The following is a 27,162-nucleotide window of genomic DNA, read 5'->3' as shown; positions in this document are numbered from 1 at the left end:
TCCTCCCCTTAAATATTAGACAGGTGCCATCTCTGTTATCTTTTTGATGCCTGCTGAAGACCTTCCTCTTCCAACAAGCCTTTTAAGTAGAGACCTTATCCCAGTCTGCATCTGTGCTGGAATTGCTTTTAAAGAGATGTTTTGTTTTAATATGTTCTTAAAGATGTTTTAATATGTTTTAAAGTCTTTTGTTTTTAAGATGTTTTAGAGTGTTTTTGTTTGCCTCCCTGGGCTCCTTCTGGGGGGAAGGGTGCAATATAAATTTAATAAATAAAAATAAATAATGCCCCAGAGCAATACCAGATCTGGGGGCATGGTGGGGAAATTGACATGGCAGTTAGATCCAGTTGTGCCCATGTGCGGCTCAGAGTGCCCAGGTAGAAAACAAAGTTTAAAGGGAGCCCAAGGCGGAGGGCAGCAGCAGGCCCTGTGAAGACATTGGGGCCCTGGCAGCTGCCTAAGGATGCCAGGTGCTGGCGCTGGGCATCTCCCTCCAGACTCCTCTCTCCTTTTCTTTTCATTCCTTCTTTTAGATATTGATGAGTGCCTAGAGCTGAACCACCGAGGGCGTCTGTGTAAGACCGAACGCTGCGTGAACACCAGCGGCTCCTACCGTTGCACCTGCAAGTTGGGCTATTTGCGTTCCCGACCCCATGGAATCTGCATCCCCCAGCGCCAGCGGTAGCCTGGAGCACCCACCACTGGATGAGTGGGCGGAGGGTATAAGGGAGAATGGGGGCATACAGAGGCCAACTTCCTCACTCCTGCCCTGACCATGGTAGCCTTCTATGGCTGTCCGCTGTCGGAAACTGAATACTGGGCTAGGAGGACATTTTTTTTATTTGGAACCAGCAAGGCAGTGCTTATGTTCTTAAGGACTCGTTTTGTACCAGCTATGATGAAGGGGCATTGACTGATGTTTGTTATAGATTTGCTACGTGTCCCCATTTTATGCTTCCTAACCTACCAGATATTTATCGTTAGGGTGAAAACCTGCAGTTGGTTTGCACTTGTTTCTGTAGGCTTCGGAAATAAAACTTTTTGTACATAATAGACAGTGGGGGTGGGGGGGTGGGGGGGAAAACAAACTCCAAAGTTAATCAACTAATTAAAAAGAAAAGGGAGGAAGATCCTATAAAAGTTTCCTTCGTCTGATTCTGTTAACCACAAGGAAAAGGAAGATTTGCTTCAGTTGCCATTTGCAAAAAAACCCCACTCTTCTTGATTTTTTTTTATCGAAAGACACTCATGTCACGAGTGAACTGAATAGGATGTGCAGTGCTTCCAAAGGGGTAACACGTATGCTCTCTTGAACCCCTTGGAAGAAGAATTTCCTTTCTTTCTTTCTTGCATTCATTCATTCACATCCCACCTCTCCTCGAAGGAGCTCAAGGTGGAGATACAGCATTCTCCTCACTCTCCATTTTATCCCCAGCACAACCTTGTGAGGTAGGTGAGGCTGAGAGACAGTGACTGGCCCAAGGTCACCCAGTGGGCTTCATGGGGATTCGAACCCTGGTCTCGTAGATCCCAATCTGACACTTTAACCCTTACACCACTCTTACCCTCCTACACTGGCCGTCTACACTACAAATGTGAATCCTTTTGATGCCAAAGTGACACAACCTGCGCCGCCGGGAGGGGACCTTTTTGGCCCAGCGGATCAGACTTTTATCTCCCCACCCACCCTGTGGGCCAACTTTGACATGCGGGTGGGGCCACCCACCTGTCAACTATCTGATGTCAGGCTCCTGATAAGGGAGCACTCCCACCCACCTGTCAAAGTTGACCCATGGGGAGAGGGGTCCGCTTGGTTTACCATTGCCTCCTTCTGAGGCTAAGAGGCAGTGACTGGCCCAAGGTCACCCAGTGAGCTTCATGGCTTTGTGGGGATTTGAACCCTGGTCTCCCAGGTCATAGTCCAACACCTTAGCCACTACACCACACTGGCTCTCCCATCACCTGCTAGCCCTTGCAGATTTTATGCAACTCTCCTCGATTGACATGTTTTGGTGATGCATTTTTCCTTCCCCCCCCCCCCGGTGATGTGTAAAGCTACCTTCCTAGCGCCGACCTCCCAAAAATAAAGCTGGGTGTTTTTATCTACCAAAGGCAGCTATTCCGCTTTAAGCCTGGACTGTTTTAAGTACCAGATGCAGCATCGGCCAACTGCTGATAACAGTCCTTAAAAAGCCATTGACTGGCCAGAAGACCACCCTCCCTTAGGCAAGCCTGTGCAGCTCCATTCTCAGCTGGACTCTCTGGATACAAGGAGAGTGACTGTTGCATGAAAGCAGGATAAAGCCAGTGAAAATCCTCTGGCTGTTTAAAAAGCATTTTGCTCCACATACAATGCTCAGCCTGTGGCAGATCTGCCTCCACAGTCCGGACGGAGGCAGTTTTCTTCTTGAATGCCAGTTGCCGGGAATCACAAGTGGGAAGAGTTACTCTTGCGCTCAGATCCTGCTGGTGGGCTTCCCATAATGGGCATCTGGTTGGCTAGCGTGAGACGAGGACTAGATGAGCTATCGGCATCCGCAGCGAGGCTCTTCTGACCTCATGGTGCTAAAGAACTGTGAATCAGCCAGCAATTGAATATTTTTAAGTGGATGGTCCTTGCAAATTCATTGGCAAGCTTTCCCCCATTTCCCTCTACTGTAGAAAAGTGGCACACAACCTGTAATATACATTTTGGATGCAAGTGTTCGGGAGCGGTGGAGGAATTAAAGGGCTACAACTGTGGAGGGAGAATGGATTTTTGAGATCTCAATGAAAGTATTGCCCAAACTTTTGAAGGTCAAAATGATGAGCTTGTAAAACTAGGCAGCCAAAAAGATCAGTTCTCTCTCTTTTCTTCACCAACCCTTTGCTTTATGGAGCAAACTTTCATGTGGAGAAAAACAGGCAATTTCCATCCCCAATAGCAAAAGACTACAGGTCCCAGAGTACATAGGGTGTGAAAACAAATACTAGCCTCCCAAGATGCACTGGGGTTTTCTGCATATTGTAAGCCAATACAGACTGGTTCCTCTGAAAAAAGGGAGCGGGATTTATAACAAAAACTAAAGCGTAGAGATAAGAAAACTACAGCAGCAGCTCCAATGTGTGCAACAGAAACATCTGGGTTCCTTCGCCAGCCTGGAGAAGGCCACTTTGGATCCAATAAATAAACAACTAAATAAAACAACCATTTTTTAATAGCAGCATTTTTCCTCCCAGCCCAACAGTTGCCGCCCTGGACTCCCGCTGGGAGGAAAGGGGGGGGGATATAAATCTAATAATGATAATAATGAAACAGTTCAAGATCGTTAACATCAACTCCTTTCTTTTTTGCTTGCTAACAGCTGGTTATGAAACATAGCTAGGGAGACTCGGATCTTATTTTGTATGAAATATAACAACAGTTATTTTTGTCTACTTTTAAAACGTTTTAAAAATGCAATCCGTTAAAAATGCAGCCTATTAAAAATGCAACCCATTATCTTCCGACTTGCAGATGGGGAGGAGGGGGCCAGGCGCTGAAGCAGGGAGAGGGAGGCTTCAGTGCAATGTAGTCCATTGTCTATTAATATTTCTGGAGATGGAGCCACAAAGTGATTGACATTTCCAGCCAAAAAACCCAAAACAACGCAAAATGCAAAATACCTTAGGTTGCAGGATAGGTAATTCTACTTAACCAACATTCCGAAATCCCTTCCACCGACTGGCAATCTAGCCAGCTCCTTTTTTAAATGTTTAAATTACAAACACTAGGCCTGAGTTGATTGGTGTTGGAGGAGAGTTTTGCGCATACCACGGACTGCAAAAAAGACAAATAATGAGGTGTTAGAACAAATTAAACAGAACTATCACTAGAAGCCAAAAGGATGAAACTGAGGTTATCATACTTTGGGCACATCGTGAGAAGACCTGATTCACTAGAAAAGACAATAATGCTGGGAAAACAGCAGGGAGTAGAAAAAGAGGAAGGCCAAACAAGAGCTGGATTGATTCCATAAAGGAAGCCACAGACCTGAACTTACAAGATTTGAACAGGGTGGTTTATGACAGATGCTCTTGGAGGTCACAGATTCATGCGATCGACTGAAAGGCACATAACAATAACAAAGGCCAGAGTTGGGAGAGGCTCAAAAGAGCCCGGAATGTCGCCTCCTGTGTATCACTTTATTCACTATAAGTCTATGTATCAGAGAGGTAAGAACCCGCCAGGCCGTCCCAGCATGCCTTGCAAATGGAAGACTCCAACTCCCATGCTGCCTTGCGCGCGCGGGGCATGGCTGAAAGCTCTGTTGTGGTGCATTCGAATTAGACAAGTGGAGAGGTGAGATGGAGGGGGTGTGTTTGGTTGGGGGGGGCGTTATTGTGTTGCATGCAGCTCACGAATCATGCTGCAGCAGAGGCGCAATTGCACATTGCAGCATAGTTGGGGACATAAGTTCAGGTGCTGGGAGTAGAGGGGGGCGTGTGCGCCTCGATTTCCCCCTCCGCCAGCCCTCCTGTGTAGTTTGCAGCTCTGGGTGCTAGTTTTATGGAGGTGGCGGGATGCAGAAGAGAGGAAATCAAAACGCTGGGTTTCAGGTCCTTATCCCGCGATTTCGATTCTCTCTATGCAAATATTGGTGTATTTATTAAACTATGGGAAGCTGCCTTAGACCAGGTTGGTCTGTTCCAACCCAATGCCGTCTGTTCTGGCTAGCAAAGGATGCCCATCCTCCTGACCGGACATGGCAAGGACCGGACCTGGGATTCTCTGCGTGCAAAGCAGGTGCTCTCCTGTTGAGCTAAAGTCCCTTCAATATCTATACTGGTGGTGATGGTCACCACCTTGAAAGGCAGGTTAGACAAATTCGTGGCGGATAAGGCTATCAGTGGCTAGTAGCCACGATGGCTGTGCTCTGCCACCATAGCCAGAGGCAGTGTGCTTGTGGAAACCGGTTGCCGGAAGCCGCAGCAGGGGAGAGTGTGCTTGTGCTTAGGACCTGCTTGTGAGCTTCCCATTGGGGCATCTGGCTGGCCACTGTGAGCAGAGCCAGCCCCAGGGATGGCTGGGCCCTTGGGCACCAGCCTGTCCCGGACCTGCAGCACCAAAACCCAACCTCCCCTCGTACAGTCAGCGCAGGGCTAAGAAGCCCACCCACACACCCCACCTACCTCTTGTATCATGGGCACAACATGTGCGCAATGGCACACATGCCTGCCATCAACCAAGATGGCAGCGGGGCTGTCAGCCCATTAGGGCAGTCCCTGCCACCATCTTGGGTGATGGCAGGCATGCACGGACAGCGCGCATGGCATTCACACAGATGAGAGAGCAAGCATGTGGGCTTATTGAAGCTTGTGTTGTCTGTATTGGAGGGGTGCCTGGGAGCTCCCTCTCAATGATCTGTGGCAGGGTCAGGTTGCAGGACCTGAAGCTGCCATATCACAGAACGCGAGCACCACCCTCATATGCCAAGGAGGGACCCTTCAGGGGCCCTCAGCCAGGGCCCAACGTGGCTGCCCTCTGGCGCCAGCCTTGACTGTAAGAACAGGATGCTGGACTAGACAGGCCCACTGGCCTGATCTAGTAGGCTGTTCTTACGGTATCCCCAAACACTGGGAGTTGTGCCTTGGAAATCATTTACATGAGGCAGCCTTTGCCATCCTGGTACCCCGCAGATGTTTTGGGTTACAATTCAGCTGGCTGGAACTGATGGGAGTTGGAGTGTGACACATCTTCAGGGCACCAGGTTGGGGAAGGCTGATAAGTGTTTCGCCTCAGCGTTCAGAGCACCTCCTAGCAATCTAAATGGCCCTCAAGAGTAGGCCATTGTTATATCTATTCATTGCAAAAAAGATGGGGAGAGCCAACTCTAAAAGGAAATAATTGGTTTGTGGAATGCAGCCCTGGGAATTCATAGCCATGCTGAGTTTTGGGCTGTGACTCAGCGGTGGAGCAGACGTTTTGCATGGAGAAAGTGCCAGGCTTAACCCGCAGCATCTCCCGGGAAAGGCCCTTCCCTGTCTGAGACCTTGGAAAGCAGTCTTCACCAATCTTGGGTCCCCAGACGCTGTTGGACTGCAAGCCCCATCATCTCAGCCAGCATGGCCAATGGTCAGGGTTGTAGTCCTGGAGAGCACAATAAAAAAATGCTACTGGGAATGCTCAGAGGAGTATAAAGGCCTTCCTGCGGTTCTTTTACACAAAGGGGGCCCCAATATGCACCTTCAGCCTTCCAGGTGTTTATAGCAAAGGCTATTTCAAATGTGTTATATGGTGCCTAGTTATGTGCATATGATAACCTTGCCCCTTTCGATGTACCACAGGCTTTTCAGTTAGAAGCAATATTCAGTTCTACCCCCGTTTTCTTGGCTTTGCTTCATTCATGAGCCGGTTGGGAGTCGGCCTCTGTGCTTGCAGAGAAGGATCCCTGTGGTTGGATTTTCAAAAGGTAGCAAACGTACGCTAGGCCAGGGAGGGAGAACCTGTAGCTCTCCAGATGTTGCTAGACTACAGTTCCATTCACCTGGGACCACTGGCTGGGGCTGATGGGAATTGGAGTCCAACAACAGCCAGAGAGCCACGGCTTCCCTTTTTCCTGTGTGAGACAAAAGCATCTTTGAACTGGGTGGAATGTCCTCTTGTGCCTTGCTTTGTGACCCCTTCCTCCTCTGCTTGCTCTCCAGCGCCACCCTCGGCCATGGGGCTGAAGGGTGCCCAAAAGGCCCTGTTCCCCTTGCGCTCGGTGTCAGACGTTGTTCGCCTCTTTGAACTGGAGCTTCGCCGGGAGCATCCGGACTTGGTGCTCCTTTCGCTTGTCCTGGGCTTTGTGGAGCATTTCCTGGCCGTCAACCGAGTGCTCCCCACCAACGTGCCGGGCATCAGTTTTGAGCCTGCCCAGGGCCCCGACAGCCTGACTTACTTCCCGGTGGCCGATCTGAGCATCATCGGCGCCCTGCATGCCCGTTTCACCGCCCAAATCCGCGGGGCTGTTGATCTCTCGCTGTATCCCCGGCCCGACGGTTACTCTTCCCGGGAACTCGTCAAGAAAGTCTCCGACGTCATCTGGAACAGCCTCAGCCGCTCCTACTTCAAGGATCGGGCCCACATCCAGTCATTGTTCAGCTTCATCACAGGTGGGGCTCATGAAAGGAGTGTGTCTGCCAGTTTGTTGCCTAGGCTCCATCTGCGCTATACATTTAAAGTGCTGTTATGCCACTTTAAGCAGGCATGGCTTCCCCCAAAGAATCCTGGGGACTCTAGTTTGTAGAGGGTATGGAGAGTGCTTTGGAGACCCCTCTTCCCCTCACAGAGCTACAGTTCCCAGAGTTCACCGAAAAGGGAGATCGATTGTTAAACAACTCTCAGTACTCTTAATTAATTACACATTAATTAAGACTTCTGTAAGCCCAAGGCACCCATCCAGTAAAGAGGTTGCCCACTGCATCTCTGCACGGTTTCTGTTCTAAATTTGTCTCCTTTCCAGGAAACCTCCCGTAGCCAGCAGAGGTTAATTGTGACCCCCCCCCCTCTGCAGTGGGTGTGGCATATGCCATCAATCGCTCCACATGCAAAAAACAGCAGAATTACCTGCCCTCAGAGGTAGTTGCTTGGGGCTTCTCTTTAGGAGTTCCTGCGCCAAGTTTGGGTCTTTCCAAGCAGCAGACTGACTCATAACAGCAGTCCACGCAGAGAGACAGAGGGTGGGTAGCTCTGACGCACTGTAAAAAACAAACCCTTTCAGATGTGAGAGTGGCTGAATGTGTCCCATTCTAATCCAGACAAAATAGTGTTTTTCAGCGGCAGACAGAGCTGCTTTTCAAACTGCCCTGAACTCCTTGCTACCTGCTTCTGGCCATAGTTCAGTGGTAGAAAATCTGCTTCGCACGCAGGAGGTCCCAGTTTCAATCCTTGGCATCTCCGGGTAGGGTTGGGAAAGACTTCCTTGCCTGAAATCCTGGAGAGCCGCTGCCTGTTGGTGCAGGGAATACTGAGCTAGATGAGCCGGTGGGTCTGACTCTGTATAAGGCCGCATCCTATGTTCCATCTGAGGCCTGCTCATTCATTCATTCTCCCCCCCCCCCCCCAGGCACCAAGCTAGACAGCTCTGGCGTGGCCTTTGCGGTGGTGGGGGCGTGCCAGGTGCTGGGGCTGCTGGACGTGCACCTGGCGCTCTCGGAGGACCATGCTTGGGTGGTGTTTGGCAAGGACGGCGAGCAGACAGCGGAGGTGACCTGGCATGGCAAAGGCAACGAGGACCGGCGTGGGCAGACCGTCAACTCCGGTGTGGCAGAACGGGTAATAATCGACTCAAGAAGGGAGGGTGCCACTGCTTCTGTCTTCATGGAGGCGACGGGGTGAACCCTGGATAAAGGGTTTGGAGCAGGTGGCTTCTGTTGCCCACCCACTTCTTCTTCCATCGTAGCAAATTAGCTTTGGACCAGGGGTAGGGAATCTTTTCCAGCTGGAGGGCCAAATTCCCTTCTGGGACAACCTTCTGGAGGCCACATGCCAGCCAGTGGGTGGGACCTCAGGCAAAAGTGGGTGGAGCCTTTGTACAGTAGGCTTGTTTCTCCACACACACACACACACCCTGCTTCTATCCTCCTGGGCAAGCAAGAGGCGTTATCGGGGTGCCAGGACACCTTCCTGCCAGGCAGAAACATGCATGGAGGAGGGGACTGGAGGGCCGCATTTGGCCCCTGAGCTTGAGGTTCCCCATGTCCATCTAGTGTGTTTGTGCGTGTAGCTGTCTATCTATAAATAATATATAATTTTATGTGGCCAATTTGAGCATCTTAGTGCAGAGTGAAAAACAACTCTTGCAGGTACAGTACAACTGTTGCATATAGGTCTGGCCAGCCCATAAATGTTGACGTCTCCAACCCCCTCTGATAACTCATCTCTAGTGTGGGAATCACCCAAAGCTCCATCTAGCCAAGGTCTCCAGCGTGGACCAGGCAAACTGCCTCTGGAAAGCTAGCAAGCAAGGCATGAGAGGGAAATGATGTGCCTCCCTTGTTATATCATCAGCACTGGATAAGTTCCACTATTCTCCCTTGAATGGGGAGGGTTTGTTCTTTGCTGTCATGACCAGCTGTTCCCCATGACTCAGTTTTCTGTACTTAAAATAAATAAATAAATAAAACCACGAAAGGTCTCTTCGATAGGTTCAGCTTCACAGCCCTAGCCAAATATCTGAAACAAGTGGGATCTGCAACATAATGTTGCAGTGTGCAGTGTTCCTGTTCGGGGTTCTAGCCGGCCGGCCTGCCATTCCCTCTCCCAGAATACTCCATTCCATGGTTTGCTGCCCACCCACCCCTTTCCAAACTGTCAACTGAGCATGTTCCGTCTTCCCGTGGATGCTTTTTGGGCTGCTCCTTATTTTGTTTGTAATTCTGTAAAATGTGGGGTTTCTGCATGCCAGCTGATCATGGACGGAACCGCCTTAGCCTCTGGACATCAGAGGGAGGGGTGGATTGCGCTTGAGCTGGCAGGTTTGCTCTGCCCCCTTGTGGCACACCTGCTGTTTGTCCATTGGAGGCTACTTCTGCCTCAGGCCTACGCTCATTGATCGAAACCTGTGATCAAGACCTTTTTGCAATTTCCCAATTAAGGCCTGTGTAGGCAGGAGGGGAGTTAAGGGAGAGGTCGCTGGGGCAGCCGGCACGACTGCCTTTCCCCGGCCCTCTCCCACTGCATATTTAAAATATCTGCACAGATCTGTATATTCTTGTAGCAAGGAGTTCCATACATTAATGGAGCAGCAAATAATCCTGGTCAAGATGGATTAATGGTGTGGACAGATATGAGGCAACTCCTAGATTTCCTTTTGTCTAAAATTCCCATGTTTTGCGGCTGGAATACTTAATGTCCCATGTGAGTTTAATCTTGCCTAGACTTCATGCCTGCAAAATCCCCCCCCCACTCCTGCAGAGCTGGCTGTACCTGAAGGGTTCCTACCTGGGCTGCACCCACCAGATGGAGGTGGCCTTCATGGTGTGCGCCATCAATCCTTCCATTGATCTGCACTCCGACAGCCTGGAGCTGCTGCAGCTGCAACAGGTGAAGTGACGTATATCTACCTCATTCCCTGCTGTGGGGATTCGCGGGACGTTCTGTCACTGGGGCAGAATGTCCACTTGGAGTCCATATCCTGAGGCCTCGGGATCCTTCAGTCTCTCACATTTGCCTCTCTGCTTCCGTCTCTTGCAGAAGCTGCTGTGGGTCCTGTCTGACTTGGGCCATCTGGAAAGGTAAGTGCTTTGGAGGTGGCCTGATCTCACAGGGCCTGGCCCTACCATTAGGCCAAGGATGGGGAACCTGTGGCCCCTTCAGAGGTTGCTGGACTCCAACTCCCATCATCCCTGACCATTGACCATAGTTGCTGGGGCTGATGGGAGTTGGAGTCCAAAACGTCTGGAGGGTACTGGGTTGAGGAAGGCTAACCTAGGTAGAGGAAAACAGATACACACACACACACCCTGCCCAATATACTGTTAGCTTACAGAGTTCTCTGTGTCTTTCTTAGTCTCGCTCAAGCTGCAGTCAGGAAAGGAAGGTTTGCCCTTTTACCAAAACTGTTCTCCTTTCTAGAGGAGCTATTTCCAGGTCATTTTTCGAGAGGGGCTTGGCAATCTTAGTTGGCAGCAGCAAAAACAACCCAGTCTTGTGGCACGCATCTGATGGTAGTAGACTCTGTTCATGACTAGATGAAGTTCATTGATTTCAGTGGGTTTACTCTGCGCAGGACTTAGTTGGATGAAAAAAGGCTTGGGGTTGTATTAAACTTTTATTCAGAGTAGACCTATTGAAATTAATGGACCCCGGCAGCTTCTCAAACCAAAACTGTGGGGTTTTCTGTGAAAGGATGGCCAGACAAGATATGGTTGATGGCACTGTTGGGACATTTGGCACGTCAGAACAGAATAATTTGGGGAAAGTTCAAAAAGGATAAATTTGACAGAATTTGGATGCCATTTCGTACGTACGTAAATCGAGATGATCTCCCTCCCTCTCGCATTCACTTGTGGAGAGGCTATGTCCAGCAAGCTCAAGTAGAAGTCCCTTCTGCTATGTGATCATGTGGTTTTTGAAGGGTATTGATATGTAAAGACAAAGTATTTGGCAACATCTTGTCGATTTTTTTATACAACTATGCCGGCATTGCAAGATGTAGGGAACCACTCTTCTTGAGGTGTGTGTCGAGATCATGTATTATATTGTAACTGTTACTTTGAAATCATCTTTAATAAAATAAGTCAAAATTAATTGACCCAAATTAGTCATAGTAATTAATTTCAGTGGGACTGCTCCGAGTAAAAGCTAGTTGAATTATGACCCTTGGTCTCTAAAACTCTGGGTGGAAATAGACACTATTTCATCAAATACTCTAAAGACATTTTGAGAAGGGGATGTGGGAACCCTTAATGCCTGACAACCAACAGGGGAAGATGTGGGCAAAACAGCCTCTTAAGTCAGTTTCAACAGCTCCAAGCAAAAACTCTTTAAAGCTTATTCTGTGGTGGTAGACATCTCTAAAAGTGGCTCAATTAAACTGTGCAGACACTGCCACCTGATGGAGAGCATGTGATGAAAGGAGAGCATATATGCTTTGGGATTGCTGCATAATGCTTCAGAAACAGGGGGAAATAGTGGTTGAGAGTATTAAGACAGCCAGTCAGGAGATTGGCCACTCTGGGAAGATCAAACTAGGTGGTGGCTAATAAGGATCTGATTGGTGTTAAGTTGGTAGCAGCCAGAATAGAATTCATAAGAAACTGGAAAATAGCTAGGATTTGTTTACTGTAGAGAAATCACAGAATTATAGAATAGTAGAGTTGGAAGGAGCCTATAAGGCCATCGAGTCCAACCCTCTGCTCAATGCAGGAATCCAAGTTTAAAACATACCCAACAGGTGGCTGTCCAACTGCCTCTTGAAGGTCTCCAGTGTTGGAGAGCCCACCACCTCCCAAGGGATGCTATGCGCTGCTTCTCTTTGATGTGTGAGAGCATGAGTCCAACCCCCACTTGGGCACAGGAACTTCTGCGGCTCTTTGGACCCCAGAAATTAACCAGGTTAAATTAAACAGGTTACTGTTTGCATCCTATTTAGGCAGAAAGACACCATCTTCATTAACAACAAAATCAAATCCATTTTTTCTGAAAAATTCCATGTTTTCCGTCAAAATTCACTTACAGCATTTAAGATTCTGAGGCAATGGTGTGGCAGATTGTGGGATATTGTTACTAGACTGCCTTGGCGTTTGAGAATTTGTCCTCCTGAAAGCAGCTTAGTTGAAATGATAGTTCATGATCTTTTATATTGTAATTCATATAGGGTTATAAGATCCTGACTTATCTCCCCACTAATTTCTCTGCGCTTGGGGAATTCAGATGCATTCTGTGGGTTGCCTGCAACTAAGTTCTGTGAGTAGACCCATTAAAATGAATGAATTAGAGGAAGGACTTAGTGGTAGACTATCTGCTTTGCATGAAGAAGGCTCCAGGTTCAGTCTCTGACATCTCCACGTCGGGCTGGGAAAGATCCCTGTTTGAAAACGCTAGTGGTTCCCAAACTCTTCCCCCCCCCCCACGGGCCTCTTGGGAGAACTGGCAGACCATTTAATGATTTTTCTGCCTGCAGTGCACTCTGCTAGATGCTGTATGGCTTTAAATTGGGTTTTTATTGCTTTTCTAATTCTTATATTGTATTTTATTTATTATAATTTGCATTCCATAGAATTCAAACTGTAATGCGGTATAAGAAATAATAGGAGCGGAATTAATGCGGAAACATCACGGACCACTTGAATGAAGCTCGCAGATCGCTGGTGGTCCATGGATCACCGTTTTGGAGCTCCTGGGGTAGACATTACTGAACTAGATGGACCGGTAGTCTCACTCAGTATGAAGCCGCTTCCCAAGTTTTGAAGTTGGTCATGCCTATTAATTTCAGTGGGTCTACTCTGAGTAGGATGAGCATTGGATGCATCCCTATCTTTCAATTTCAATGGCAGACTTGAACCCTAAGGTTATAGAAAATACAGTCAAGGTCCCTGCTGTAGCTATGCACGCTTAGGCCTCAGTTATTAAAGGGATGAGCTTTGAGTCACAGTTGCCCATTTTAAAACTGTATCCGATTTGTGTACAGATTGTGTTATACTGGACAGCCACCTGTCAGGGATGCTTTTAACTTGGATTCCTGCATTGAGCGGGGCGTTGGACTCAATGGCCTTATAAGCCCCTTCCAACTCTACTATTCTATGATTCTACTCTTAATTTAAAAGGCACAATTTGTGTTCACATACCTTGGTATTTTCTCTTGGCTGTGACTGTTTTGATAACCTTATACAGTCTCTTTTTGGCAGCCTGCTTTTCGGTGTTCCGCTAATACGGCGGCTTTCAATTAGAGTAAGGCCCCCTATTCATACAGCACTTGTTCCGCTTTTACGGCATTTTTCAGGCGTCGGGCACCATTTTATTGATGGAGTTCCGCTTTTCAGCTGGTTTCGCTTTTCGGCAGGGGTCTGGAACGTAACCCGCCATATGAGTGGGGCCCTACTGTACGATATGTGAGGGTTATGGTCTGTAGACCAAATAAAAACTGGAACTGGATTATCACAGCAAAAATAAAAATAACACATCAGCTTTGGTTGGAGAGGAGGGGATAGACTTTTTCGCCCTGTGGAATAGTTTCATAATGTAGATAGGCTCCATCTACACATTTTCATATCACTTACTGTAAGTACTAAAAATATTTTGACAAATTCCACATTTATAGTACCTTTTTGCCTCAAGTAGTGGTTATAAAATAGGCAAACACACAGTTAAACTGCATGAAACTGGCAGATCCCAAAGAACAATGGTCGAAAATTCATGTAACATTGAAATGATGGGTCACCATACCAAGTGCATTTGGACTTGTGGGTTGCCCTACTGAAACGTCCTGTGTTCTTAAATAATCTGCACTGGAGTCTCTAGTGCTCTTTGCCTTTTCTTTGGCCTTGTTCTCTCTCCCCTCTGTGACACCTTGGCTTCCCCCGCAGGTACCCGATGGCATTGGGAAATCTGGCTGACTTGGAGGACCTTGAACCCACCCCTGGGCGCCCAGACCCCCTCTTCATTTACCATCAGGTATTCCTCTCTGTTCCTTTTCGAGGAGGGAGGGGTGGAGGTTGTGATTGTGGTGAACCCCTTGACATTTTTTTTAATTTGCATCCTGCCTTTCCTGCAAAGAGCTCAAGGTGGAAAACACAGTCCTTCCCTCACTCCCCCATTTATTTTCACAACAAGCTTGTGAGGCAAGTTAGTCTGAGAGATGTGAGTACCATGGCCAAGAGGGAGATCTGAACCTCACTCTCCCTTGTTCTAGTCTGACACTGATCACTACACTTCACTGGCTGCAGCAGCAGATCTGTTGCAGGTGAGGCATGAGCTAGACCTGTGGGTCTCCCCGGGGTTGGGTAGGGGAAGGGGGCAGTTCCCACCCTCCCAGCTGAACCATAATCTCCATACTCCCAGCTTTCATTAAAAAAAATGATGACGTTTCTAGCATTTGTGGAACCTGAAATATAAGGCAAAATGTACAAGTGCTATTCTTCTCAATTTATTGAAAGGCTAGTCTGCTGTCCCTTACAGTGTTTTTCTTCCTCCCTCTCCGCCCCCCCTCAAAAAAATTTCATGCAGATGCCCCTTGTACCCCTGGGCTTTTTATCCGTTGGGGTGGGCCCTGGGACTAAAGCAGAAGTGGGGGATCTAGCCCTACAGATGTTGCTGGACCCCAATTCCCATCATCCCTGACTTTTGGCCATGCTGGCTGGCTGGGAGCTGCAACATCTGCAGGGCCGAACGTTGCCTATCATAGGAGCTCTCCCTCTGGAGCGGAGAATATTCAGAAGCATCCTGCTACGGTCTCCAGTCCGAGGCATTTTTCCAGCCCCAAGGAGAGGTCTCCAGGCCGCACACGGTAGGCGAGGTGCCACCGCTGCTTCTGCAAGCCGCATTGTGAGGGGTCCTGGGTTTCTGCTCCTTGCATTGCAAGCAGACTGCTTCCTGCAGCCTCTAGGAACACAGCGGCCAAGGGGGTTGCCTGGCCTGTTGACCTGGCCCTGAACGAGCTTCGTGACTGTGTATTTACCTGCTACCTGAGGTGCCTTGATCATGGTGAATTTCTACAGCGTTTGTGGAACACGTTATACCTGGGCCTGTAATTTTCCAGGGTTTGTCTCGATATGGCAGGATGAGTCCCAATAACACCCGAGCCTGAATGTGAATGTCAGCCTGGGCCTGATCTTGCCCTCTCTTACCCCTCACCCCCATTTCCCCCCCTTAGGGGATCAACTCAGCCAAGCAGTACTACCACAATGAACACATCTATCCGTACATGTACCTGGCCGGCTACCACTGCCGCAACAAAAACGTCAAGGAGGCGCTGGAGGCCTGGGCCGACTCAGCCACTGTGATCCAAGAGTGAGTGTCCTGTCCTCTCCTGCCTTGTCCACAGAGGGAAACAGAGCTTGGTGGTAGAGCACCTGCTTTCAGTGCAGAAGGTCCCCAAGTCCAGTCCCTGGCATCTCCTGGCAGGTCTCCTGCCTCTGAGGCCCTCGGACAGCAGCTGCCAGTCAGTGTAGAGCCCGTTGTAGACAATCCTGCGCTAGGTGGGGCAGTCTTCTGGTTTCTGAAAAAGGCAGCCTTGTAACTCAGGGCCCATCTGCAGTGTACTTTTGAAGCACTGCGATGCCACTTTAAACAGCCGTGGCTTCCCCCAAAGGATCTTGGGAACTCTTGTTTGTTAAGGATGCTGAGAGTTGTTAGGAGATGCCTCTTCCCCTCACAGAACTAGTTCCTGGAGTGGCTTAACAGTCCATCCCTCTTCCCAGGGAACTCTGGGAACGATGAGGAGGGTAGGGGGTCCCCTAACAACTCTCAGCACCCTTGACAAACGACAGTTCCCAGGATTCCTTGGGGGAAGCCATGACTGTTTGAAGTGGTATGATACTGCTGTAAATGTATAGTGCAGATGGGGTCTTAGTTTCTGCATAGCCCTGTTTTCCTTCGGCAGAAGTGCCGCAACAGCATTGGCAAACCGGGTCTCTCAAATTTATACCTGAGGTAGCGATATGAGGAGAGCCATAGGTCAGTGCTCAAGCATCTGCTTTGCATGCAGAAGGTTCCAGGTTCAATCCGTGGCATCTCCAGGTAGGGCTGGGAGAGACTTTCTGCCTGAAACCCTGGAGAGCCACTGCCCGTCAGTGCAGACAATATTGAGCTTGATGGAGCTATGATCTGACTCGGTATAGGGCTGTCCATTGAAATTAATGGATATGACTAACATGGGTCCATTAATTTCAGTGGGCCTACTCTGAGTAGGACTTGGATACAACCCTGTGTTCCTGTGTAGTCCCTTGACTTGCTTCTACCTCAGGTTTTGCTTTTCACCAAACGCTGAGGTTGGAAGAGAGAGGAAAGAATCTTAGGGTAGACCAACCCCTGTTCTTGTGATCCTATACCTGGGCCTGTAATTTTCCAGGGTTTGTTATGGAGAATAGGATTGCTTTGTGGACAGAGGCTAACGGCTCAGTAACGTGCCTTTTCCTTGACAGAGATGCATGCGAGGGGGAAAACTTTCCCTGTGTATTTCTGCCTGTTGTTACACTGTCAAAAGCACCAAACCCCTCTCTCTCAAAGAACAGCAGCTGCAGTCTTTGACAGGGAGTGGGTGGACTTCAGCCTCTCACAGCCTTGCACCATTTTCTTCTCTCCTGCCAGTTATAACTACTGTCGCGAAGATGAGGAGATCTACAAGGAATTCTTTGATGTGGCCAACGATGTAATCCCCAATTTGCTAAAAGAGGTGGCCAGCCTTGCTGACTCGGCTGAGGAGAAGGGGGCTGGTGAGAGGGGAGAGGTAAGGTGGGCAAGCAGACAGGTGAGGACAAGGATGGATGTTGTGCCTTGCTGGCATTCATAAACAGGGAGGAAATACTGGTGGCCTTGCTGGTTTTTCTATTCGATAGGCTCTTCTGATGTTCTTACGTTCAGTGTGTGTCCATTTGCAGAACAGCCTGACCTTGTCTTGCCCTTGTATCGCCCAGGCTTCGCCCTCCCAAGCAGGTGGCTCAGCCCTGCAGGACCCCGAGTGCTTCGCTCACCTCCTGCGCTTCTATGACGGAATCTGCAAGTGGGAAGAGGGTAGCCCCACGCCTGTCCTCCATGTGGGTTGGGCCACTTTCCTCGTCCAATCCCTGAGCCGTTTTGATGGGACGGTGAGCCCTTTCCTTTGTCGCAGAGCAGGTTGGGGGTGTGAAGTCCAAAGCATACGGGCATGGTGGATGTGGTTTGTGTGTGAGTGAGAGGGGAATATGGCTGGTATCAAGCTATATAATGCCACAACTTGGCATTACTTTGTGGAGCTTGGATCTACTCAAGAGTAGATGGCATCTTGTGTGTCTGTGTTTGCCTGTATAATAGCTGGAAAAGAAGGAGCACCATCGTTATCAGGATTCAGATGAATTTTGGGAGACCAGGGTTGGGTAGCTGGGATTCTATGGACTGGATAGAGCAGGGGTTCCCAAACGGTGGTCCGTGAACCCCCAGTGGTCCACGGGCTTCATTCAGGTGGCCTGCGGCGTGTCCACATTAAATATTCATATTGATTTGTTAATGGTATTTCTGTTGCTTCTTTTATTTGCTATATTTTATTGTGTGACAATTTGCATTCTATGGACGGCAAATTGTAATACTTTGAAATACTTTACAAAACAAAAATGCAATTAAAAATCATACAGCACCTAGCACAACGCATCACAATTGCTCCTGCAGGCAGAAAAATCACTAAATGGTCCACCGGGACCCACAGAAATTTTCCAGTGGTCCGTGGGGGGAGTTTGGGAGCTAACTGTGATGCTTAAGAAGGAAAGGGAAAATCAGGAGAACTCGGCAGCAGCAAGGATCTGAATGAATTAAGGTGTCAGCATAACAGGTGTGCAGAAAATGGACAGTTAAGAAGCTAAAAGCTCCCAGAGCAATTTATACATAAAATCAGTAGCAGCCAAATATAAAATGCTGTATGGATGTTTAAATGCGCTGAATAGATTTAGGGAACAAGACCTTTTTCAAAAGAAATCTTTCAAAAAAATTTAAGAGTGCCAAGCGCGGGAGGCCTTCAGCTTAATGGACTTGCTTTTTGACCGGTCCTCTCTTCCCGCCTTTCCCCAGGTGCGGCAGAAGGTGACCCTGGTGAGCCGAGAGGTAGAAGCGAACGAGGACGACGAGCAAGGCAGCGAAGATCCACGGGAGGGGCGCCGCCGAGGTCCCCGCCGGGAGTCCAAGCCCGAGGAGCCACCCTTGCCAAAGAAAGCGACAGAGCGCCGGCGCCCCAGTTCCGGCCAGCGAGTGGACAGGCCCCCTCCGGAGAAAGAGGAAGGGGCCCCCAGCAATGGCCCTAGTCTGCCTCCCGAAGGGCCCCTCCTTGCCTTCCAGAGCGAAAAGATGAAGGGCATGAAGGAGCTGCTGGTGGCGGCCAAGATCAACTCAAGCGCCATCAAGCTGCAGCTCACGGCTCAATCCCAGGTGCAGCTGAAGAAACAGAAGGCCTCTGCCCCCCGGGACTACACCCTGTCCTTTCTCAAGCGGCCCCGTAAGTCCCTCTGAGCCTGCCAGGCGCCTGCAGCGCTCTGCCCCTTCTCTTGAGCGATACCTCAGAGGTGCCCGTGTCTGCCGGGAGTCTCAGCTCTTGTCCCAGCAGCCCTGAGTAGCCACCAGAAGAGGCCACTTCGCTCCGTTGAATAACTTTCCAATGACGCTGCGGGGCCGTGTGTTGACTCGGTCTCCTCTGGCCCCAGCAGCAGTTCAGTTCCTCAAAGGCAGGAGCCTTTTCGTCTTTACGCTGCAGGCAGGATTCCTGTGGCACCCTCTCTTAGCTGCGCTTGGAAGCCTTTTTGCTTGCGTGGCAACCTTCTGCCAGAAACGGAGGCCTCAAGCACGAGTTCAAATCCTGCCAGAGACGAGAGGCAGATGTTTTCATGGTGCCTTGAAAGTTGTGGGCTGAGCAGAGAGGGAAGTGTGGGGAAATTGAACATGGGAGGCAAGGGGCTTTGGGTGGGGGATCGTTGCTCTTGCCTCTGCTGCTGTCAGCTGGTAACAAGGGGAGGGGAATTAGCATTTCTACCAATTGACATGTGTTTTGCTTGTTAAACAAAATTACAGTTTAATAAATGTTCAGGGTTTTTTTTAAAGCTCTCTGTTGTAATGACTGTTTTTTCCAAGGTCAATTTTGGCATATTGAGGAACGAAGCAACACAGACAGCTGCTTAGACCCAGGTCAGGCCATTGATCCACTTAGCTCAGTATTGTCTACATTGACTGGCAGCTGCTCTGCAGAGTTGCAGCCAGGAGTCTCTCCCAACCTGGCCTGCAGATGCGGGACTTGAACCTGGGACTAGGGATGGAAAGATCGGGCCGTTTCAGTCCTCTCCGTTTTTATCAGTCTTAAATTTAGTCTCTGCAGCAATTTGCGATCAGATCCTCATGGAAATTCTCCAGCATTTTAACCAAACTTTCTACTATTAAACACATTTTCCACTCTGACACTAATGGGAAGAAAGTCACAGCATGGTTCAGGTAGACAGAAGCTCAATTGGACACTCTCCTCCAAGACTTCCTCCAAGAAACAATTTCTGTGTTGCCAAAGCAAAACTTTTTTTAATGGTTCAAAGATGCACAAAGTACCACGTGGTACAAAGGTAGCTAGGTCACCAGAATGACTTCCGTAGCATACCCAACAACCACAACAGATGTTCTCCCTGCACTCAGAATAAGGTATATATTGATTCAAACATATAAAGTGCCTAAAGAGAGGAATTAAAGACAAAAAGTTCCCCATTGTTCCCCATTGCAGTATTAAATATGTATTATACAGCCACAAGAGTGGCTGTATACTATAGCCAGCGTGGATTTTTCACATTCCTCAATGTTAAATTGAAAATACCCCCCTTCCCATTCTGATGCTTCCGGTAAGCTCATTTCAAAACAAAACCTTACAAAACTTATAATCCTGAACTCAGAAATGCTTGCTTAACAACCCTGTAAATTGTCATGGTGATACACAAAACAGTCAGAGAGAATTGAGAGTTCAAAGTGTAAAATGAGGGGGGGGAAACCCAGAGCCCTTTTGGACTTTTTTCTATCAGAGTTCTCATAATTTGTTGAAATTCACAAAAAATCAGCAATGTTCACAGAGTACCTGTAATCCTGATATTCACCTTGCCCCATACTCTGACCTTCATCTTCTGCAGTTTAAAAGTTTAAAAAATGCCTGGCTGATTTTTAATTAATTTAAGAAATTTTGGCTTGAACTGAATGATAATGTTGGGCATGCTCAGTAAGAACCAACTGTCCGTGTTCTAAAAGCCAGACTCACAGCTGCTGGGCTTGCCTAATCAGGGGGCCACACCCACACCTGACTTTGATTTCACGTGAGACAGTCATGGCTTCCCCCAAAGAATCCCGGGAAGTGTAGTTTGTGAAGGGTGCTGACAGCAGACTCCTATTCCACTGACAGAGCTCCAGTGGCCAGACTGGTTTAACAGTCAGCCACTCTGACTGAAGCTCTGTGAGGGGAACAGTGCATCTCCCAGCAACTCTCAGCACCCTTCACTAACTACACTTCCCAGGATTCTTTGGGAGAAGCCATGACTGCCTAAAATGAAATAACAGTCTGGTGCAAATGTGGCCAGGGACAGCTTTGGTTTAAATTTGGCTGTGAGGCTTCATGTGCCTGCTGTGGAATAAAAAGGCAGGGGAAACGCTGAAAAGCAATGATACTGTTCACAATGTTTTCCTTTGGAAAAGGAAAGAGGCTTCCCCTCTGCCCAGTGCCCACCCACCCAATCTCCTCCCCCCCTCTCCCCCTCCTCCTCCCCATGGTCAGTTTTACCTATCTTAAGCATGATTGCATGGGAGTAAATACCACTGAACTCAATAAGGATGAACATGATCAAACCTGCCCTCCCTCACCCTGCCTTTGTCCCTCCCCCTCCAATCCCCTCCTTCCCCCTCTCCCTTCCAAGCTACACAGGAAGCGGATTGGACTGTGAAAGACCAACCCAAATTGTGTTTGCATTTTGACCAATTTGTAGGGCAGTCCAATATCTCAGACAGGAGGTCAGGTCTCCTGCTCCCCTGGTGCATTCACTATAGCTGCCCAATTTCCCTGCTTTTTAAAGTTTGATAGAAATATCTGTTGGCTATAGGTATGTTCTTAAACGGCAAGATTTTTTGCCTATTAATGAATAGTAATAAACTTTATCCCTATTTGGAATAGACTTGGACAAATTTGCCAAGACACATGACTGCCACTGTCTAAAGATCCTAATAGAATCATAGAATAGTAGAGTTGGAAGGGGCCCATAAGGCCATCGAGTCCAACCGTCTGCTCAATGCAGGAATCCAGCTTAAAGCTTACCTGACAGGTGGTTGTCCAGATGCCTCTTGAAGGCCTCCAGTGTTGGAGAGCCCACCACCTCCCCATGTCATTGCTTCTGTTGTTGTACTCCTCGAACAGTGGAACCAATTCCCTAGGGACATGGTGTGCTCTCCAACACTGGAGGCATTCAGGAGACAACTGGGCAGCCATACATGTATGAACATGTGTAAGTGAAATGTCTGTCTACCAAGGAGGCTCGCTAACAAGGTCCACAGGTTAGCCACCCCTGTTCTAGATTTCTGGAGCAATGGATGAAGCCTGTAGGAATGAGGTGCTTTAACAAGACGGGCCGAACATATAAAACCGATTCTGGCCCGCTTGCATTGGCTGCCTGTACGTTTCCGACCTCAATTCAAGGTGCTGGTTTTGACCTATAAAGCCTTAGACGGCTTGGGACCACAATACCTGATGGAACGCCTCTCCTGTCATGAACCCACCCGTACACTACGTTCAAGATCAAAGGCCCTCCTCCGGGTGCCTACTCTGAGGGAAGCTCGGAGGGTGGCAACAAGGGAGAGGGCCTTCTCAGTGGTGGCCCCCAAATTATGGAATGATCTCCCTGATGAGGTGCGCCTGGCGCCAACACTGTTATCTTTTTGGTGCCAGGTCAAGACTTTCCTCTTCTCCCAGGCATTTTAGCATGTGTTTTAAAATTGTTTTGAATTTTAAAATGGTGTTTTAAATTGTTTTTAAAATATGTTTTTTAAATTGTGTATTTGTTTTAATGTTTTTGATTGCTGTAAACTGCCCAGAGAGCTTCGGCTATGGGGCGGTATACACGTGCAATAAATAAATTAATTAATTAATAAATGACACTTTTTAAAGGCATTCCAACCTCTTCCCAAAAAGCAAAGGTTTGTCCATTAGTTACTTAAAGTCTATAAAAAGTGCACAACTGGATCAGACTGATAGTCGATCCAGTTCCGTATCCTGTCTACAACAGTAGCCAACGAGATGCCTTCAGAAAGCCCATAAACAGGTCAAGAATGCAACCTCTCTTTGATGTGGTTTGCCCACCTCAGAAACTAGTACTCAGAGGCATGCTGCCTCTGAACAGAATGTTGTGGTTTGGTTAATGGCTGTTATTACACAATGAAAATGTGTCTAATCCCTTTAATTGCCATCACACATCTTGGCCAGCAGTTTCCAGAAGTACTGAATTTCTGAATTATATTTTCCCATTCATATTCAAAGAAGAATGGAAAATGTTACCCCACAAAAAAAAACATTCTGGGCTCTAGAGAATGTGGGGAAATGCAGAAAACCACCTCAGCCTAGAAACATTCACCACAGCGTGGTCAGACTTCTTATAAATGGGAGGCAGAAGGCGACAGATTAATCTACATCAGTTTCTCCTCAACACTAACCTGGGAATGCTTTGTCGGGTTTGTGGCTGTTAACTACAGAATACAATTATGGCAAGATTAAGGCGTGGAAATCACATTTGAAAAAGAAAGCTATTGACTAATCCTTCCTCCACCATTAAAAGATGAGAGCCAATGTTAAGTCATACTTAGAGTAGGCCCATTGAAATAAATTGTCTTCAGTTGATTTCAGTGGGTCTCCTCAGAGTATAATTTAGTTGGCTATTAGCCAATGTGTCTGTTGTTGTTCTTGTCATGTCAATTGCGACCAGTGGCGTCACTAGGGGGGTGCAGGGAATGCGGAGGGGGGTGATCCTCAGCTTTAATTTTTAAAAAAAATAAGTTTCTAGGTGGTCCGGTTCTCGAGACATACATAAAAACGTCAGCCCACCCGTTAAATTTTTTTTAAACTACTGTATAGCACTTCGTAGCTTTAACTCCGCCCGTTCAGGATTGCAGCCAATCAGTGAAGTGTTTGGTTGACCTGTGGCAGTGTCTAGTAAACCTCATTGCAAGGCCAGAAAATGGTGGTTCCCCCCCCCCGTTTATCTGAAAATCTCATCAGTTGGGTAAGTATATACATTTCAGTTTTTTCCCCTCTTGTGTGTAGGAGTCAGATCCTGGGCAGTGTTTTGAAAACCTTCCCAATACTTGCTTTTGTGGGGGTAAAAGCATTGCTAATCCCATATCTCCAGAGTAAATCCCATTGAATTCAATAGGATTTACTTTTGAGTAGACATGGTTATGAATGTGCTGAAAATCAATGGGACTTTGGAGTGAATGTAAAAAAGAATTGTGTTTGTGTTCTCTTTCTGTCCCCCCCCTCTCCAGTCCTATTTTAAAGCAAGTAGGCAGGGCTTACTTAGGTATTACAGTTTTTATTCTGTAGGAAGCGAATACTGATTTTTTAAAAACGAATACTGATTTTTCTGCAACGACCAACTGGTTTGACAATAAACTATTATATGGGCTGTATGTATTTATACATCCGCAGTGTGTGTGTGTGGTCTTTCCAACAACCCTGTGAGGTAGGGTTGGAAACCAAGGCAGCTCACAACAAGAAATAAAGCTATTTAAAATCCAATAACCATAAAAACAAATATAAACAGTTGGAATCCAGGCAGACATTTTTTCCAGCTTGGCTCTGCTCAGAGCTGTCCATGGTCCTGCTTTCTGCTGCAACTCTCACCTGCTTTTCCAGGTTGGGAAATTAAGCCTTCCCGCTGACACTGGCTGCATAGCCAGCTGTTGTTTCCTGCCTTCCTTACCAACTTCCTGACAGGTAGGCATGGCAAAAACACCCCTCCTTGCGCCTAGGGGTGAGGAAACCTGTGGATCTGTGCTCCGATGCAAACTCAGCTGATCTGCACCTCCTGGAGTCCTACGCAGGTTGGATCATAATCCTCTTCAGAATCTGGACCCACCACAAGGACTGGGTTTTATTTATTTATTTATTTATTTATTAACAAGATTATATACTGGTTAATTATGATGGTTTACATAAAACGTCATTGCATGCTGTTGCCCCGTGGCACTTGCAGCCCCTTTTTCAACCCGGAGAACAGGAGCTGTGCTTCACAGCTGCTCTGTGCAACTAGTGTCTGTTTAAAAAAGGTAAAGGAAAAAACAAAATAAAATATAATGCTGCCCTTGGACCACCTCCCCAAAGCCATGAAGAGTAGGCAACGATTTGAATAGGAAGAGCCTTCGCCCCCCTGCTAGGGTATCAGCTTGACATGTGGAAGGTCCCAGGTTCAATCTCTGACATCCCCACATAGGGCAGGGAAAAGACTCTTGCCCGAAGCCCTGGAGCGTCCCTGCCAGCCAATGTAGATCAGAGTTTCCCAGACCTCTAAGTTCATTGAGCCCTTGATGAGTTTATCCAGTTGTCTTCAACCCGAACCTGAATTATTAGGAAGGTAAATAAGATAAAGTCAAGGTGTATCAAAGTATAATCACAATTGATTAATAATCAGTTGCCACTACTAGGAATCACAAAATGCAAAACGTAAAGAAGTAAAGTAAGTGAAAATAACGATACCAAACATTTTATTTCTCTGACATGATGGATGAGCCTAATGGGCTTTAAAGCTAAATATTATGACTATTGGGCTCTGAAGCCTTTTTAAAAGCTCCTTGAAGTTTTCCAAAATGCAGCTTGCTTTTATATCTTTGCTTCTTTAGGAGAAGAACGAGCAGTGTTAGAATAATTCTTTTGACACTATAGTAGATGTAAGAGAGAGTCTGGAACATAATTTTTGTATGTTGTGGTCTTGCTTGCATGGTCAAAAATAGTGGGAAATGATTGTTAAACTGATTTGAAGATACCATTGGATCCCTTATTCTTATTACTGAACTATGAAGTAATAATAATAATGGACTGCCTTCAAGTTGATTCCAGCTTATGCTGACCCTGTGAATAGGGTTTTCATGGTAAGCGGTATTCAGAGGTGATTTACCATTGCCTTCCTCTGAGGCTGAGAGGCAGTGACTGGCCCAAGGTCACCCAGTGAGCTTCATGGCTGTGTGGGGATTCGAACCCTGGTCTCCCAGGTCGTAGTCCAACACCTAACCACTACACCACACTGGCTCTCTATACTATAAAGTCCAGTCATAAAAAAGGAACGTACTGAACTTTTCTTTTACGTGATTATATGATTTCAGCAGCAAGACCGCCATTTGCACAATCATGGAAAGCTTTTGTATTACCATATGGTAAAGAGTGCCTTTGTGAGATCTGCAAATTTGCACTCATGGCTACAGTAAGATATTATTTAAGAGCATGAATAAGATAGGAATTGAAAACAGCAAATTCAAAGAAATATGGTCTCCATTTATGCAACCTCGTTAAATGTTATTTATTTATTTATTTATTGAATTTCTATCCCACCCTTCCTCCCAGAAGGAGCCCGGGATGGCAAACGAAAACACTAACTGCATTTAAAAACATGATCACAATGCAAATGAGGATAAAAAGGCTGCCAGTCTTCTGACTAAGGAACTACTTAATTTGCATTTATCTGGTTTGGAGTAATTTTCAGCAGTTGTGTTTTATATGTATTTTAATCTTGGTGGCTTTTTATACTCATTTTAGTATTTTGGCCTGTGACCGTAATAAATGATTCATAAATTCACTTTAAAACATCTTAAAAACAAAAGACTTTAAAACATATTAAAAAAAATCTTAAAAGCATCTTTAAAAACATCTTAAAAAGCAATTTCAGCTAAACATCATTATAACTGAACAAATTTCATACATTTACAAATGATTTTCATATTTATTTTGTTATCAAAAATTCAAAATTACTCATTTAGGATTAATGAAACTATTGCTTTCACTGATTATAATGGTTTTATTAATTACACATGGGTAATTTTGACTTTTTAAATAACAAAATAAATATGAAGAATATCTTTTAATGTGTGAAATTAATATTATGATTTTAAGCTACACTTGATTGGGGATGAGGGAGAAATTTGATTCACTTTGCATTTCAAGGCGAATTAAATTTGCATTTTCCAAAACAGTATGAGAACTGAAACACAGCCATCCTTTGAAATTTGCACTTATCCGAATTTTATGATGCAGTTCTCCAACCAAGCAATGTTTACCAAAATGCATATGTTAGGGGACGATGTGCATAACAATGACTATAAGAGTGAAAGTAACATACCCAAATGCATTATATGACCAGATATTGCTTGCAAAAATGTGCACATCAGTCAAAACTGCTTACAAAAGTATGTTTATTAGGAGAAACTTGCACTAAAATGCTGGTGAATTTTTTTTAAAAATGCAAATTGTTGTAGAAATATGGAAAACTAAATTTAAGACTGGTTGCACTACTGATACTGAGCTAGACAGCCCAACAATCCCTCCATATAAGGCAGCTTCCTGTGAGATTACGTGTTTTGCTGCAATTTTGACATACAGATCACAGTACGAGTAATACCACAAGGATGACAAGCTGCGCGTTTTTGCTTCTGTGCCTCATTTCCCCATCAATGGGTAAGTTCTGTTGATTTTCTTTTCTTTTTTGATGTACCATTGCACATGAAGATCATGCTTGATACACAGGCTCAAGGAACCCCTGATAAGCTTCCAAGAAGCTTGCTTGGTTCTCTGCCATGCTGCTGGGGCTCTCTGAGGTGGCACATTTTATTTTATTTTATTTTATGTATTAAATTTGTTAGTCGCCCATCTGGTAGGGATTATCCCGCCACTCCAGGCGACGTACAATAAAATACAAATACAATCCATAAAAACATAAGCAAAAGATTAAAACTACCCCTAGAACTGCAGACTAATGACCTAAGTCCCCTCCCCA

The 27,162-nt window shown here is 46.8% G+C and overlaps 3 protein-coding genes across 12 annotated transcripts in view; all 3 read left to right on the top strand.

Annotated features, from left to right (window-relative positions):
* LTBP3 (latent transforming growth factor beta binding protein 3) overlaps window positions 1-1,064 on the top strand; it is a 68,512-nt gene extending 67,448 nt beyond the window's left edge. For both annotated transcript variants that reach the window (XM_061605685.1, XM_061605686.1), the window contains one exon: window positions 534-1,064. In XM_061605685.1, the coding sequence (XP_061461669.1) occupies window positions 534-685 (152 nt within the window). In that variant the 3' untranslated portion in view covers window positions 686-1,064. The remainder of the gene's footprint in view (window positions 1-533) is intronic.
* Window positions 1,065-4,211: 3,147 nt separating this feature from the next.
* MEN1 (menin 1) lies at window positions 4,212-19,221 on the top strand. 2 transcript variants are annotated; one of them, XM_061606338.1, is made up of 10 exons: window positions 4,212-4,321; window positions 6,667-7,116; window positions 8,070-8,278; window positions 9,920-10,048; window positions 10,199-10,239; window positions 14,032-14,119; window positions 15,318-15,454; window positions 16,754-16,892; window positions 17,080-17,250; window positions 18,203-19,221. In XM_061606338.1, the coding sequence occupies exons 2-10, from the start codon at window positions 6,681-6,683 to the stop codon at window positions 18,635-18,637; spliced, it is 1,785 nt and encodes a 594-aa protein (XP_061462322.1). In that variant the 5' UTR covers window positions 4,212-4,321; window positions 6,667-6,680; the 3' UTR covers window positions 18,638-19,221. The 2 variants fall into 2 exon arrangements, with proteins under 2 accessions (XP_061462322.1, XP_061462323.1); XM_061606339.1 differs by lacking the exon at window positions 9,920-10,048.
* Window positions 19,222-26,641: 7,420 nt separating this feature from the next.
* The window catches only part of LOC133374993 (SLAM family member 5-like), a 48,026-nt gene continuing 47,505 nt past the window's right edge, over window positions 26,642-27,162 (top strand). For 2 of the 8 annotated variants that reach the window (XM_061606408.1, XM_061606407.1), the window contains exon 1: window positions 26,686-26,843. In XM_061606408.1, the coding sequence (XP_061462392.1) occupies window positions 26,795-26,843 (49 nt within the window). In that variant the 5' untranslated portion in view covers window positions 26,686-26,794. Of the gene's footprint in view, window positions 26,844-27,162 lie in introns of all 8 variants that reach the window. The other 6 variants (XM_061606415.1, XM_061606412.1, XM_061606413.1 and 3 more) reach the window with 5 other exon arrangements.

This window comes from Rhineura floridana, chromosome 22 (assembly GCF_030035675.1).
Source record: "Rhineura floridana isolate rRhiFlo1 chromosome 22, rRhiFlo1.hap2, whole genome shotgun sequence".
Lineage (NCBI taxonomy): Eukaryota > Metazoa > Chordata > Lepidosauria > Squamata > Rhineuridae > Rhineura > Rhineura floridana.
This window is presented reverse-complemented; position numbering and strand designations above follow the sequence as displayed.

Bases quoted from the DNA above. Each gene is read 5' to 3' on its own strand.
- MEN1 (XM_061606338.1), top strand. From the start codon at position 6,681: ATGGGGCTGAAGGGTGCCCAAAAGGCCCTGTTCCCCTTGCGCTCGGTG. The intron at 8,279-9,919 runs GTAATAATCGAC...CCACTCCTGCAG, and splicing joins ACTCCGGTGTGGCAGAACGG to AGCTGGCTGTACCTGAAGGG. The intron at 16,893-17,079 runs GTAAGGTGGGCA...TGTATCGCCCAG, and splicing joins GGGCTGGTGAGAGGGGAGAG to GCTTCGCCCTCCCAAGCAGG.